The sequence below is a fragment of the Trachurus trachurus genome (genome assembly GCF_905171665.1).
Source record: "Trachurus trachurus genome assembly, chromosome: 13".
NCBI lineage: Eukaryota > Metazoa > Chordata > Actinopteri > Carangiformes > Carangidae > Trachurus > Trachurus trachurus.
The window spans coordinates 33486066-33500664 of NC_139892.1; the positions used below are offsets into that span (position 1 = coordinate 33486066).

The following is a 14599-nucleotide window of genomic DNA, read 5'->3' on the forward strand; positions in this document are numbered from 1 at the left end:
AAACAAGACATTTGAGGACGTCATCTTGTGGTTTGGGAAACACAAATTGAAATTTTTCAACATTTTTCAACATTTTATTGACCAAACAACTAACCGATTCATCAATAATGAAAATAATCGTTAGTTGCAGCCCTACTTGACATCATCTTTTATCCAGTGGACTCTATTACCCTGCCGCTTTGAAAAGAGAAACGCTGTGTAGAAAGGAAGAGCCAGTAAAACAAGGTCGGAGTGAAAGAATGACTTTGTTGTGATAGATAAAGAACGACATACAGCAGCAGTGAAAACCCTTTGATGCACCGGTCCCTCTGTTTTGGCTGCTTTTATGTATCAGGAAAAGGCAGTTACGGCGTTGTCGATGTGATGCGATTATTTGGGTGTATGATTATGTACAAACACACACACACACACGCAGATACACAGATACACGGGGCCTTGTCTCTGTCTCGGCCAACAGAGCGGTGTTATAGGGATTTGAGGCTTCAGGCTCCGGTGGGGAAACTCCTTCTAGGAACACACAGCGCGACACACACACACACACCAGGCGTGCCGAGGGGTGTGATGAATGATGGCTATCTGTGTCTGTGCAGGTTGCGGCTCGTCCGTGTGCGAGTAGGAGTAAAAATGCATGCCCTGCCCCTCCAGGCTCGAGGAGACGCATTCCACTCACTCCAGAGGTGGAAATGAGACAAAAAACAAAAAACAGTTTTGGTGGATTGAACGCTTCATCTCAGTGTGTTTGTATCACATTCAAATGAGTCCTACATATAGGAACTATTTACAAGGTGAAAAGCCCAGTAAACCACCTCCCTGGGGTTGTCGCACTATAATTTCTGGTTGTGGTCTCTTTGTGTTCGTCAGTGGGGGGTGAGTGGAGTGGAGTGGAGTGGAGTGGAGTGGCCCCTGTGGTGTTTACGCTCACAGAAAAGCTGATGAGTCAGTACACGGAGGATTTAGTGGTGAAGATGTGTTTATTTAAGTGCAGACCTCATATCCCGCTCCGCTCGGCCCACCGTCTTGAATTTGACTGATTTGAACCGAGTCGACGGCCTCTGCTTGACCCACAGTATCAGTTACACATGCTTTAAAGGGACATCTCAGTTTCAGTTTCAGTTCAGTTTCAGTTTATTCAGTTTATTCGATCAGCATCAGCATTCCCCCCCCCCCCCCCCCCCCCTTCTCCACAGGTAAAATTTACTAAATGTACACAAGTGCTTACTGTACATGTGATGAGGGGTGCTGATCGAAAAGGTGTAGGCTGAAGCCTAGGCTTATTATGCCTACCCTTTTTACCAAAACAAAAAAAGAGGTAAAGAGAGAGAAAAAAACAAAAACAAAAAAACAACAATCAATCCAGAAACTATTTCAACAAGGCAACTTTTACATTAGAGTTTAAATCAAACAAGCATTTGGCGCTCATAACAAATCTATATATTCTTTAAGTACCTTGGATTTAAACATTTTCTTGAAAATAGAAATCGAGCTACACATTCTTAATTCCTCATCATAACTGTTCCACAAATTGACACCTCTGACGGAAACACAACGCTGTTTTATATTAGTTCGTATTTTTGGTCTTTTATAGACACCTAATCCTCTCAATTCATAACGACTCTCTCGAGTTTCAAACAGCCTCTGAGTACTGCAACAAAACATATGGTTATGCACTTTAAACATAATTAGAGCCATTTTGAAATTAACTAAGTCGTAAAATTTAAGAGTCTTTGACTGTACAAAATAAGCGTTTGTTGACTCTATAATATTTAAATGATTTATAATTCTTATAGCTTTCTTCTGTAATTTGAAGATAGGTTGAGTGTTAGTTTTGTACGCATTACCCCATATCTCGGCACAATAGGTCATATATGGGAGTAACAACGAACAGTAGAGTGTGTATAATGACTTTTGGTTGAGATAATTTCTTGTTTTATAAAATATTGCAATGATTTTTGACATTTTGGTTATCACATTGTTTATATGTGGCTTCCAACACAGTTTGTCGTCAATTGTAACACCCAGAAATTTGTTTTCATACACTCTTTCTATTTCAATACTATTTACTATAATTTTAACCTGAGTTTTAATTTGTTTGGTACCAAAAATTATAAACTTTGTTTTATTTAGATTCAATGATAACTTATTCAAATCAAACCAGTCTTTAAGTTTGTTCAATTCATTTTCAACTATACTCAGAAGCTGTTCAAAATTTTTACCAGAGCAGTAGAGAGTGGTGTCATCAGCAAATAAAACACATTTCAATAAATCGGAGACATTGCAAATATCATTAACATATAACAAAAATAATTTAGGGCCCAAAACGGACCCTTGGGGAACCCCACAGGTGACCTTCAAGTATTTAGATTTTACATTATTTAATTGCACATACTGATATCTGTCCTCCAAATAACTCTCCATCCACTTATAAACAATCCCCCTGATGCCATATCTCTCTAATTTATTCATTAATATTCGGTGGTCAATAGTATCAAATGCCTTTTTTAAATCAATAAAAACACCTATTGTGTATTCCTTATTGTCTATTGCATTTGATATCCCTTCCACAAGTTCCATTACCGCCATCGAGGTGGACCTTTTTTCTCTAAAGCCATACTGGCTATCACTCAATAGATTATTTCTTTCAATGAAATTATCAAGTCTATTTACAAATAACTTTTCTAAAATTTTTGAGAACTGCGGGAGTAATGATATTGGTCTATAGTTGGTAAATAGATTTCTTTCAGCAGTTTTATAAATAGGGATAACTTTTGCTATTTTCATTTTTGAAGGAAAAATACCTGTTTGAAAGGATAAATTACAAATATACGTAAATGGCTGAACTACATATTCAATGATACTTTTAATTAATACCATGTCCATATCATAACAATCAGAGGATTTTTTATTTTTGAATTTATTAACAATCTCGAGTATCTCTCTATCATTCGTAGCACTAGAAAACATGGAGGAGGAATTTTTACTAATATACTTATCTATCTCATTATTACTTTTTGGCTTCGGAATATCTTTTGATAGGTTGCAACCAACCTGAACAAAGAAGTTATTAAATTCATTTACTATTTCTTCAATTTTATCTGTAATAATGTCATTATCTTTTACAAAGTATACTGGATAATCCTTTTTTTTAAAGCTCTTTTTAATTATACAATTTAATACTCTCCACGTTCCTTGTGTGTTACACCTGTTCTGCTCCAATAATGTGTGATAATACTCTTTCTTATTTGTTCTTATGATGTTTACAAGTTTATTTTTATATACCTTATACTTTAATTCAGCCTCTTTAGTTCTCAATTTTAAGAATTTCTTGTACAATCTATTTTTCTTTTTACATGCATCCTCTATCCCCTTTGTGATCCATGGTTTATATTTATCATTATGTTTTCTGTTTACTTTTTTTAGGGGACAATGTTTCTCGTATAGTGAAATTAAAGTAGACATAAATTTATCATATGCACAATTTGGGTCTTCACTGGCATAGACTTCATTCCAGCGTTGTCCCTCTAGGTCCATCTTGAGGGCAGCAATGGCTTTAGGTGTTTTATGTCTTATCATTTCGTGTGTATGAGTCTTTTGTTTAACTTTCTTCCCAAAAAAATTTTGAATAACTGCAAAAATAGGAAGATGATCACTAATGTCATTTATTAGAAGTCCACTTACTATTTCATAGTCCATTTGATTTGTGAATATATTATCTATCAGTGTGGCTGTATCAATGGTTATTCTACTTGGTTTTAGTATTACAGGGAAAAGGTAGTTGCTATACATTGTGTTAATAAAGTCAATTGTTTTTTGGTGTCTGTTTGGGTTTAGCAAATTTATATTGAAATCACCACAGATTACTTGCACTTTGTTATCATTTAAATTGTTAAACATAGCAGCTAGTTGTTCATTGAATATATCAAGACATGAACCTGGCGTCCGATAGATACAACTAACAATTACATTCTTTGCTTTTTCATTATGAATCTCAATGGTTAAACATTCAAGTACATTGTCTATAGTATTTGTCATACAATCAATCTGGCTGCATCGCAAAGTTCTATCCACGTATAAAGCAACCCCACCTCCTTTTTTATTCACCCTGTTCATTGAAAATAGTTCATATCCTTCCAGTTCCATTTCCTTAACTTTCTCTTTATCAAGCCATGTTTCTGATACTGCAATTATATTAAATTTACCATGTTTACTCAAACACTCTTTAATTTTTGAAATATTTCTATAAAGACTTCTACTGTTGAAATGTATGATTGATAGTGCATTGTCCATGTTGATACTTGTGTTTAATTGATCATCTGTATAGTATTCGCAAGTATTGTTGTTGTTGTTATTATAAAAATTGTTGTCTGGGTCAAAGTTGCATTCAGGATCAAACATCTTATGTTCTACATAGTCAAAGGTTTTGAAATTCATTTTTTCCGTGCTTGTGTTGGGTAACTGCCCAAGTTGACAGTCATTTGCACAATTCCCGAAATCTTCCTCCTCAAAGTCATCGAATGGAAAAATATAGTCTCTATCCAGGCTTGTCATTTGTCTGTTTAGTTATTTTCATTGTCCATGGAAGTGGCCAAAGCCATTCCCCACAAAAACAAAAGAAGAAACAAAGCAAAAAACAAAAGGAAAAACAAAAAGAAAAGCAAACACAAAAGCGAAACAAATCAAAAACAAAAATTAACAAAACAAAATAAAACGAAGTCCATGATGAACTGTACATCCAGCCTTCACGCATTTCCACATGTGGGCTTCTCTACGGCTGCCACATTTATTCCGCATCTTATGTATATTGCTCTAAGTCTTTGAGTTCTCTTATCATCACAACTTTTGCTTCCTCCGGTGTACCGTTCAATCGTATCATTACTTTGCAGTTTCTCGTCCACGTCGCTTGTATCTTGTTTTGTTTTCTCAGGTAGCGTGCCTCTCTCGCAATTTCAGCATTTTTTTTCGTCAAGTGTTCATTTAAGTACACACCGCTCCCCTTTAATTTCTTTGTCTGCCTTAGCAGCTCAATCTTGGTCTTACGACTCACAAACCGAACGATAATTGCCGGCCGTGTCTTATTGTCTTTTCGGGGCAGCATGTGGCAGGCTGCGATGTTATGGCTCTCAATACTCACATTCTTAGCGAGGAGGAATTTTATCACTTGTTGCTCCAGCGTTTGAAGCTCCCCTGCTGGGGCGTCTTCACCGTCTTTGTCTCTAGCCGTAGCCCTGGCATATGATCGGTGCGTCGTCTCCAGTCCGTTTATGATTAAATCATCCATCCTTGTGTATTGTTCTAAATCTTCAATTCGCCGTTCCAAGTTGTTTATTTTCTTGTCTTTCTCCTTCACCAAGTTTTTCAGTTGCTTTATCTCATCCGTCAGGTCCCGTAGCATGTCGTTTTGTTTGGCCACTCTGCTGAGTTCACCCGACATAAAATCCAGCGATTTTCTGATCTCCTCCAACTCCTCCTCAATTCCAAGACTTCTTGTCTTTGGTGGCATCTTTATGACAGTTTACACCATCTCCTTTCTCCGTTTTATTTCTCGTTGATTTTTGCCAAAAAATCACTTTTTTCTCTCTCCTTCACCCACACCTGCAGGAGCACACCTCACATGCGTCCGCACAGAGGCTTTCACACACTCAACTCACTTCATTATTGTGACTGCGGAGGTCAAGCCTGAACCAAACTCCTGTTGACAGAAGTGAATATATATGTATATTAAGGTGTTATTTCTAAAGAGAGCTGAGATTTGTCTTCATTTTCTTTTGCCCGAGTGCGTTTCATCTGTTCTCAACCGTCTCCGGCGCCCAGTATATAATGTACATGCTGTTTTTCTGATATCTGAACCTCCCACACTCATAACACACTACTCGCCACAGCCGGGGCTCTGCCTTGGCTTGTGTTTCAGAGTCACATTAGCATTTATGTCCTATTATGTCAGACTGGAATAAACCATTCTGCCTCTGGAGCTACACAAACGAATGTATCGCATCCGAACACAGCAACAACTGCACAGTTTTCTACTTGTATGTGAGTGTGTGTGTGTGTGTGTGTGTGTGTGTGTGTGTGTGTGTGAGTGTGTGCGCAGCTGGGAACACTCAGCCCCGGCGCTCGCTGCTTTTTATCAACCACGTAACCACGGCAAATGATATATTATTACAAAGCAGTTTATGTAAGGTCAAGCATGGTTGTTGCGGTATGCATCTTCTCAGCTCGTTCAGTCCGATTCCAATCCTGTTCCTTCCTGCTCTGTAACACACGACGAGCAGTGAGCGGTTATATATTGATTATTTTTTTCTCATTTTCATTGCCTTAATTAAAATGATCATGAACTCGGCCCTGCTCCTCCTCTCGTGGGGGGGGGGGTTGGGCCGAGCATAAACCATGCAGCACGCAGAAAGTTATCTGTATTCCACCACCTCTTGGATCAGTCCTGCTGTGTTGACATGCTCCCACTGACAATTATCGCCAAAATTCCCAGATAAGCATATAAAATCACATTGCATTAATCAGGATTACTCAGCAGCAGCAGCAGCAGCAGCAGCAGCAGCAGCAGCAGCAGTGGTAGTAAGGTTTGCTTGGCAGATTATCCTGTGTTCCACTAGCCCTCCAAGCTGGTTACATGACTGTGTCTGTGTGTGTAGAAGTGTGTCTGTGTGCGTATTATACGTGTGTGTGTGTGTGTGTGTGTGTGTGTGTATGTGTGCTTTCCTGGGTGATTGACTACCCTCTCAAGTAGACCGAGTGCCTGCCCCATGAGATAGTGTTTTTAGAACTGTTCTAGTTTTACAGAACTGCGTATGCGTGTGGGAGCAGACTCATGGACTTGGACACAAGAGGGGAGGGGAGGAGGGGAGGGGAGGGGGGGCGTGCAGAGGAGAAATGGACTGTAAAACAAGCACTGTTAATGCTCCAGCACCCCTTGGCACAAAGAGAGAGAGAGAGCGGGAGCGGAGATGCAAAAGTATTTTGCCTCCTATTACCTGCGTGCAAGTCCTGAGAGAAGAGAAACAGGCGTTTTTTTTTTTAAAGCTTATCCTCCTCATGTTTGTTTTCTTTCCTATACCGGGGCATTTTTCTCCTCCGGCCAATAGAGGGCAGGCTTTTTGCTGCCCGGTGTGAACCACAGCTCGGTCCCCAGCTGTGAAGCATCACCCGGTTATAATAATTCAGGAAAAAAAACAAGCCTTTTTCTTCACCCTGAAAGACCTTAAACATTTTTCAATCAAGTTTTTGCCATATGAAGGAAAGCTCTGTCCAAGTAATAGTCTAGACAGTTTCCTCACTGTCTGTTCTTCTTTCATTATCTTTTATTGTTTTTCTCACAGAATCTCTTTAATAGTTTGACAGGAATTAGGCGGCGAACATCTCTGTCCTCAAGGTAAGAATTTTATCAGCTCGGCGAGGAAGGAAACGGATGTAATATGAGCGGGGAAGCACACAAAGGAAGGATGTGTCTTAGAAGAGGGTATTTGAATTTGGCCGGTCTGAGTCTTGTTTTTCACTCTGGTGCAGATGCGCAGTGAGTGAGGCCTCGGTTTGGAGAGGTTAAAAATAAGAGCCCTGTTCCACAACCCTCTACTTACTCCTCCGGGTTCTCTGAAGTCATGTTTGCTATGCTCCTCACATCAAACTTTGTTTTTTCTTTTTTTTTACCCCCTTCCCTTCACTCTCACAGCCTCTTCTCCTTGTGATCACTGTTGATATCAAAAGCTTTGCTCTTTGGCTTTAATTGAGCAAGGACATGCTTTTCTTATCCGATTCATTCAGTTCTGGCGGTCGTGATGTCAATCTAAATTGATTTGGCATTTTTTTGTTTATATGCTTCTGTGTGAGGTTGTCGCATGTGTGTGTGTGTGTCTTTTTTGAAGGTACTTTGTGTGGGTTTCTCATCATCCTGTGTGTTTGTGTGTGTTTCAGGCTCAGGTGGCGTTCCTGCAGGGTGAGAGGAAAGGGCAGGAGAATATGAAACAGGACCTGGTGAGGCGGATCAAAATGCTGGAGTATGCCCTCAAACAAGAGAGGTACGACAAGTGTCAGGAAGCTCTCGATCTGTCTGTCTCTCTCTGTTCCTATCTCCTTACATCTGCCTGCTCATTTACACACAATGTTTCTGCTCGTGTCGTCTGCCGTCGGGTTGCAGGGCCAAGCATCAGAAGCTGAAGACAGGAAACGACCAGAGTCCCGGAGACAAGAAACCAGAGACGGAGGCAGACCAACGTATGTTTACCCCAAAAACACTTCTTTTGTGCTGCTCTTATTTTGGAAATGTTATATGAGCTTCTGCCGTTGCAAGCTTTCTCTGCTGAAACTCCAAAAAAAGTTTCTGTTGTTCTCGTTTTCTGCTGTTGCATCACTATTGAACAATCTATTTTCTGTAGTTCCCAACGGGCCAGCTGAGTCAGACGCCGAGCCGGCCAATCAGATGTCCTGGAAGGAGGGACGTCAGCTACTACGCAAGTAAGACCTGCTTCCTTTTTGTCTCGGTACCATGCTGATGTGTGTCTATCTGTATCTGTATCTGTCAGTGCTCCATCAACTCACTTCTTCTTCTTTCCTCATCATTTCATTCATTATTATTGTTTTGTATTATTCATTCATGTATGTGTTTTTCCTTACTTCCTTATATTTACTGTTTAATCACTTACTTTTCTACCTATTTTTCATTATTGTTTAATTATTTTCCTATGTTATTGTTTTTAAATTGTAACAAATTTGTTCCTTGAATATGTGGGTGAGGTTTTTATATACTAAGCCCTTTTGGGTTTCATACCTCCCCTTTGCACATCCCAGTCATGTTGATTGTCCATGTTGTTTTTTATGTGATATTGCTTGTGCTAAATAAAAAAAAATAAAAAAATAAAAACTTCTGGGAGATTAATTCTCATGGCTGTGGGTTTGTATTAACATGGGAATGTTCCTGTGAATGCAGATATCTGGAGGAGGTGGGTTACTCAGACACCATCCTGGACATGCGATCCAAGCGTGTGCGCTCCCTGCTCGGGCGAAGCAGCCCAGAAGCCAACGGGCCCCCGCCTATCGAAAGTTGCTCAGAGCCCGAGCCCCGCGCGGGTGGAGAGTCGTTGTTGGTCAGACAGATAGAGGAACAAATAAAGAGGTGAGAGCGTGATGTGAACACCAGCATTTCGTGATGATGATGATTTGGAATTATTGAATATTCCCACCACGCACTGTACCACACTTTATAAGACGAGGCCTAACTTACTCATTGTGCCACAATCTGATCATCTTTTCACAGACATGACCTTGAAATATCATTATATACAGATCCATGTGAAATTAGATCAAGAGGTAGAACACACACACACACACACACACACACACACGCACAACTGTACAGAGGGTTCCTCTCTGAAGTCCACAAATAAACCTTCTGGTGATGAATCATCTGACGGAGAGCACTTACATGAAGCAGAGTTCAACCTGAGTGGTAATACTGATAAAAACGCCACTGTAGAAATCAGAGATGGATTCACCATGCAGCAGATGTGCAGGCGACTGAAGTTAATGTAGCAGAGATCAGCTAAGGCCATGCACTCGTCATTACACAGCAGATACATGCTTTTTTGTTGTTTATTTTTATTAAAGAGGAACTATGCGGACTGATTTGTTTTGTTCGCTGTTTTGCTAACCCTCCTCTGGCTATGTGCATTTGTTTACAACGAAGCCTTGAGAAATATCACTAGAGCCGTACATAACATCATATACCATGTTACGACGTGTATATTTGTGTAGTCTTATCTGTCAAAAACAAGAGATTACGGGTTAAGGGGTGTGTTTGTGTCGTGGTGCTGCAGAGCCAAGAGACGCTAGTTGGAAGGCAGAGAGGCTCCATTCTCCCTGTAACAAGTTACAAGTCATTTACTTAACCACCAAAATGACTCTCAATAGCTGTGTAAGTAAGGTAAAAATGTAGCATAGTTAAGCTAAAAACATCCAGCATAGTTCCTCTTTAAGTGATGCAAATACAAGACAGAGACCAAAAAACTAAACAAAACAGAGACTATAGGCCTATTGGTGTGAACAGTGCTGTACATACTGTATATGTAAAAATATGAATTGATTTTATGGGAAGTGGTGCATGTGACTACCGTATATGTGCATGTCTGTGAGTGTGTTGGAGATACTGTAGTAGGGATAAGAAAGGGTAGAAGCAAACAACACAGATACACAGCACATACATGTTTATGTCAGTAAAATGAAATCTAGGAGTAGAAGCATTTTAACCGAAGATAGTTTCATCAAAATTCTAAATGTTTAATGTTTAAAGGTCAATGAGATGGTCAATAACATCTCATTGCCATGGATAACTGTGTTATTATGACAATAGCAATAAAGAATTGAAATAGTGAAACCTGTACCTGTAAATCTCATAGTTAAACATTAACTTCATCAAGTAATACATTAAACAAAAAAGCTGCACTGTAATGACAGCAAACGATATGGCGTTATGCTGTGTAATCGAGTTCATCTCACTGTAAGCCATTGTCCTACATGTTCTTTTTATCCAGTCACTTTAACACAGATTGGGGCGGACTATAAACGAATGCGTCTATTTGCAGGAATGCGGGCAAGGAAAGCTCTAAGGAACGTCTGGGTGGCTCGGTGCTGGATAAGATCCCCTTCCTGCACGGCTGCGAGGACGACGACGAGGACGACAGCGACGAGGAGGACGACTTCCAGGGCATGGCCACCGACTGCATCGACGGGCCGCGCAAGAACAAAAAGTCACGCGTAAAGGTACGAGACCGTACGTGACTTGAATAAAAAAAATGGAGACGAACGACGACCAAGTATCTGACTCTGTCCTTTGTGATTTTGAAAGAAAAAAAAAAAAAAAAAAAAAAAAACCGTTGTCCGCTCTGCTCTCGTGTCCAGATGGGTTCAGAGCCCATGACCACAGACATGGACCCGGAGGACGAGGAAGACGAAGACGACTCGGAGGACGCCCTCGGAGAGTTTGACTTCCTGGGCTCGGGGGAGGATGGGGAGGGGGCGGGAGAGGCCCGGATCTCGGGGGACGGACGGGAGTTAGGTACGCTGCTGCCATAGCAACACCATCAAGCACCAGCACTGCCCGAATCACTGCCACCACTGTATATGTCTTTTCCGCCCCCCTCCCACCACCCAACCACCCCACCCTACCCCTACCCTCCCTTTTTTTTTTTGCTCACCTTTTTATCTTTTACTTCTCATTGTGTCTTGGCATCTCTTCTTGTCAATAAAACCAGCCTCTTTTCCCAACCACCTGTCTCTCTGTCCTGTTTCACGAGCTGTCAGTCTGTGACTCTTTTAGAGCCGTGTAGCCGTCATCTCTGTCTGTAGACGTACTGTCCTGTGGTCCGAGGTCATTTCAAAGGTTGTCACGCATGCTGCCTTCTCTTTTTTAAAAAAAATATATGTATATATATATATCCGCATTTCATTCTTTAAGTCATTTTTTTTTACACCGTAGTCCTCTGCTTTTATCGATTTCATCCTCTCTCCAAACAAACCTGTAAAGTTGTGTGTGTGTGTGTGTGTGATGTATTTAAAGAATGAAATCTGTCCTCTCGCTTCCGTCCGCATCCGTCTTGTCTCTTCATCTGTCCGTCTGTTGGCCCTCACGCCGTCCTTCCTCCACCTCTCTGCATGACTGGATGTTTTGTGTCTCTCTCCTCTTGCCGGGTTCAGAGAACCGCAGGAACAAGTTACAAGGCATGATGTCGGACTTCCCTCCTAAGCCTACTCCTCCCCCTTCCGTCCCGGGACAGGCTCGCCCTGGTGAAGGTAAGACCCCCCTCCCCCACCACCACCACCACTGAATATCCAAACTATAGACTGTCACCTTCCAGCTCCTCTTCTTCAGTCTCCCCTGTATCCCAAACACACGATCAGAGCTTAGATGAATCTTGTCTCAGTTCTGTTCAGTGCCAAAGTCTGCGTAGGGGGGGGTACACATTTGCACCTACACCTATGAATATTTCCTCTGGCACACAGTGTGGGAATAAGGCAACAGGATGAATGAACTCTTGCCACGGATATCTTAAATTTTATCGCTATATTTACAGTTTTATATATTTATAGAGCCATGAAATTTTGGAGTAAGCGTGTGCTCTCCACCTCCAACCTGCAGGTGGCGCCTTGGGTTTCTCCTCCGACGTCTTCATCATGGATGCGGTCGGAGGCGGGGACATGAACCTCGGCGAACTGGCTGATCTGACTGTTGCCAATGACAACGATCTCTCCATGGATGTAATTAACACATGTGCTCTTATCGATACGCAGCATGTTATCCAGCCCTTAAAGGGATAGTTCAACACTTTGGCAAATTGGCCCATTGCCACAATCCCTATAGTCTTAGAGTAGGTTCATTATCTTTAATTGTCGGTGCAAGCTATTTTTAGAACGGTGGAGCAGAGCCGCGAGCTGCTCAGAGCTACGCTACGGAGGCTCATGGGATTCCTTGGTTTCCCTCATCAAACTCATCAAATACACAATCCAACAACTCCAAAATGCTCTGGTGGAAAAGTTGTGACCTGCACATTCACCACACTATGAGATAATAACGGAACATTACGAGACAGAGTTGTTTTATAGGTAAATGCAGAGACTGCTTGCTGAAAAACTGCCCCTGACAGGAACACACATCAGCAGTTTTGCATGAAATTGCCTCAAAAACAACTCTGTCTGTTAACGTTCTGTTATTATCTCATAGTGTGGTGAATGTGCAGATCACAACTTGTCCACGAGAGCATTTTGGAGTTGTTGGATTGTGTATTTAATGAGGTTGATGAAGGACACCAAGAAATTCCATGAGCCTCCGTAGCGTAGCTCTGAGCAGCTCACGGCTCAGCTCCACCGTTCTAAAAATAGCTTGCACCGACAATTAAAGATAACAAATCTACTGCTATGACTATAGTGATTGTGGCAATGGGCCAATGGGCCAATTTGCCAAAATGTTGAACTATCCCTTTAATATTCACAATCAAAAACTCACTCTTTTTTTCCATATGTGTCAGATGCAGGACAACAGAGAGGAGTTCAAGAAGACGTGGAACCCTCGTTTCACACTACGCAGCCACTTTGACGCCATCCGCGCTTTGACCTTCCACCCCAGCCAAGCGGTGCTGCTCACAGCCTCCGAGGACGGAACACTAAAACTATGGAACCTCAACAAGGCCATGCACTCTAAAAAGTAAGAACCTCAGAGCTAGTGCAGGAAACGGAGAACAAGGGACTACTTTATTGAGCACTTTAAATATAAGAGTTAAAGCAGAAGTAAGCGATCCGGTGGTTTTGGCTAACTTCCTGTCAGCCGATGGAGTTAGCAGTCCCCGCCCTCGTCCCTACGTCACCACATTCACGCGCATCCCTTGGCTGCACACACAGAGAGGACCGCCCCTTTATGCCGTTCTCTCTCCTCATTGGATAAAGGTTGTAGGATACAAGGAAAGTTTTCTCCTCGGCTTACAGCAGAGCAGAGTGACTGACAGACCCGTGTTTCAGACCAAACACTCTATATAAGTGATTGCTGTCAGAAGATACAACTATTTAAGACTTATATTAACACAAACATTCCGCTTACTTCTGCTTTAATTTCAAATGAGCTGAGTTGGAGAGATTATGATCAAACATGGTTTAATAAAGAAATAAGGAGTGGATTTTGATTAAAAAAAACATGTCCCTCCACAGGAACGCAGCTTTGGATGTGGAGCCCATCTATACATTCAGAGCACACAGGTGAGTTGAGTCTAACACACACACACACACACACACACACACACAAATTCACACCTTTCATAAAGCTGTCCACAGTCACTGATGCCTGTGTTTCGGTGTAGTGGAGCCGTTCTGTCACTGACCATGGGCGACGACGGAGAATCCTGCTACAGCGGAGGGCTGGACGGAACGGTCAGGTGTTGGAAGATGCCGGACCTCAACGTGGATCCTTACGATAACTACGGTTGGTCACAAACTAATACTGATAATAACCTCGTTCAGGAGTGTATTTTACAGGGATGCCAGCAGCGGGCCGAAAAGCGAAACTCGCTTTTTTCATGACCAATTAGGTGACTTGTGTGAATCATTCAGATCCGAAGAGTTTTTGTTTTGAGGGAGGGGGGAGGGGGGGTCTCAGCGTCTCAGCGTCTCAGCTGGGGTCAGTAAAATGTTTTTCTAACAGGCTGACAGTGACAATCACGTGAAACTGAGGCGAACTCATTCATGGTTTCTGATCATACTGATAACTGCCGACCTCCAATGTTGACGCGCGACGTGCGCGCTCGTTACCCAAAGCGGCGCGTATCCGTGTGCAGTCGGCATGGGCGTCGCACCCGTGGGGGATGGGGGTGTTTCGACACCCCCACTTTTATAGCAAAATAATTTCATCCCCCCCACATTTTCCAATGGTAAACCCGTGTGCCCCCCCCCTCGCTGTGCACCAGCATACAAAAATGGAGCGCACCTCAGCCTCAGCCTCCTTACGCTGCATGAAAAGGCAGTGGTCGAATTGAACGGGCATTCACCCAATCACAGACCGCTGTCCGCGACCCGGCCACCGGCCGGGAAATTTGAAGTCAGAGACGGACTTTGGTTACGT

General features: G+C 42.0%; 1 protein-coding gene across 2 annotated transcripts in view; it reads left to right on the forward strand.

Annotated features, from left to right (window-relative positions):
* The window catches only part of strn4 (striatin, calmodulin binding protein 4), a 31099-nt gene that overhangs the window by 5566 nt on the left and 10934 nt on the right, over positions 1–14599 (forward strand). Inside the window, exons 2-12 of one of the 2 annotated variants that reach the window (XM_083984479.1) lie at positions 7918–8021; positions 8141–8217; positions 8379–8457; positions 8930–9115; positions 10581–10758; positions 10897–11053; positions 11692–11787; positions 12134–12252; positions 13026–13195; positions 13693–13740; positions 13842–13963. In XM_083984479.1, the coding sequence (XP_083840605.1) occupies positions 7918–8021; positions 8141–8217; positions 8379–8457; positions 8930–9115; positions 10581–10758; positions 10897–11053; positions 11692–11787; positions 12134–12252; positions 13026–13195; positions 13693–13740; positions 13842–13963 (1336 nt within the window). Of the gene's footprint in view, positions 1–7917; positions 8022–8140; positions 8218–8378; positions 8458–8929; positions 9116–10580; positions 10759–10896; positions 11054–11691; positions 11788–12133; positions 12253–13019; positions 13196–13692; positions 13741–13841; positions 13964–14599 lie in introns of both variants that reach the window. The other variant, XM_083984478.1, reaches the window with a different exon arrangement.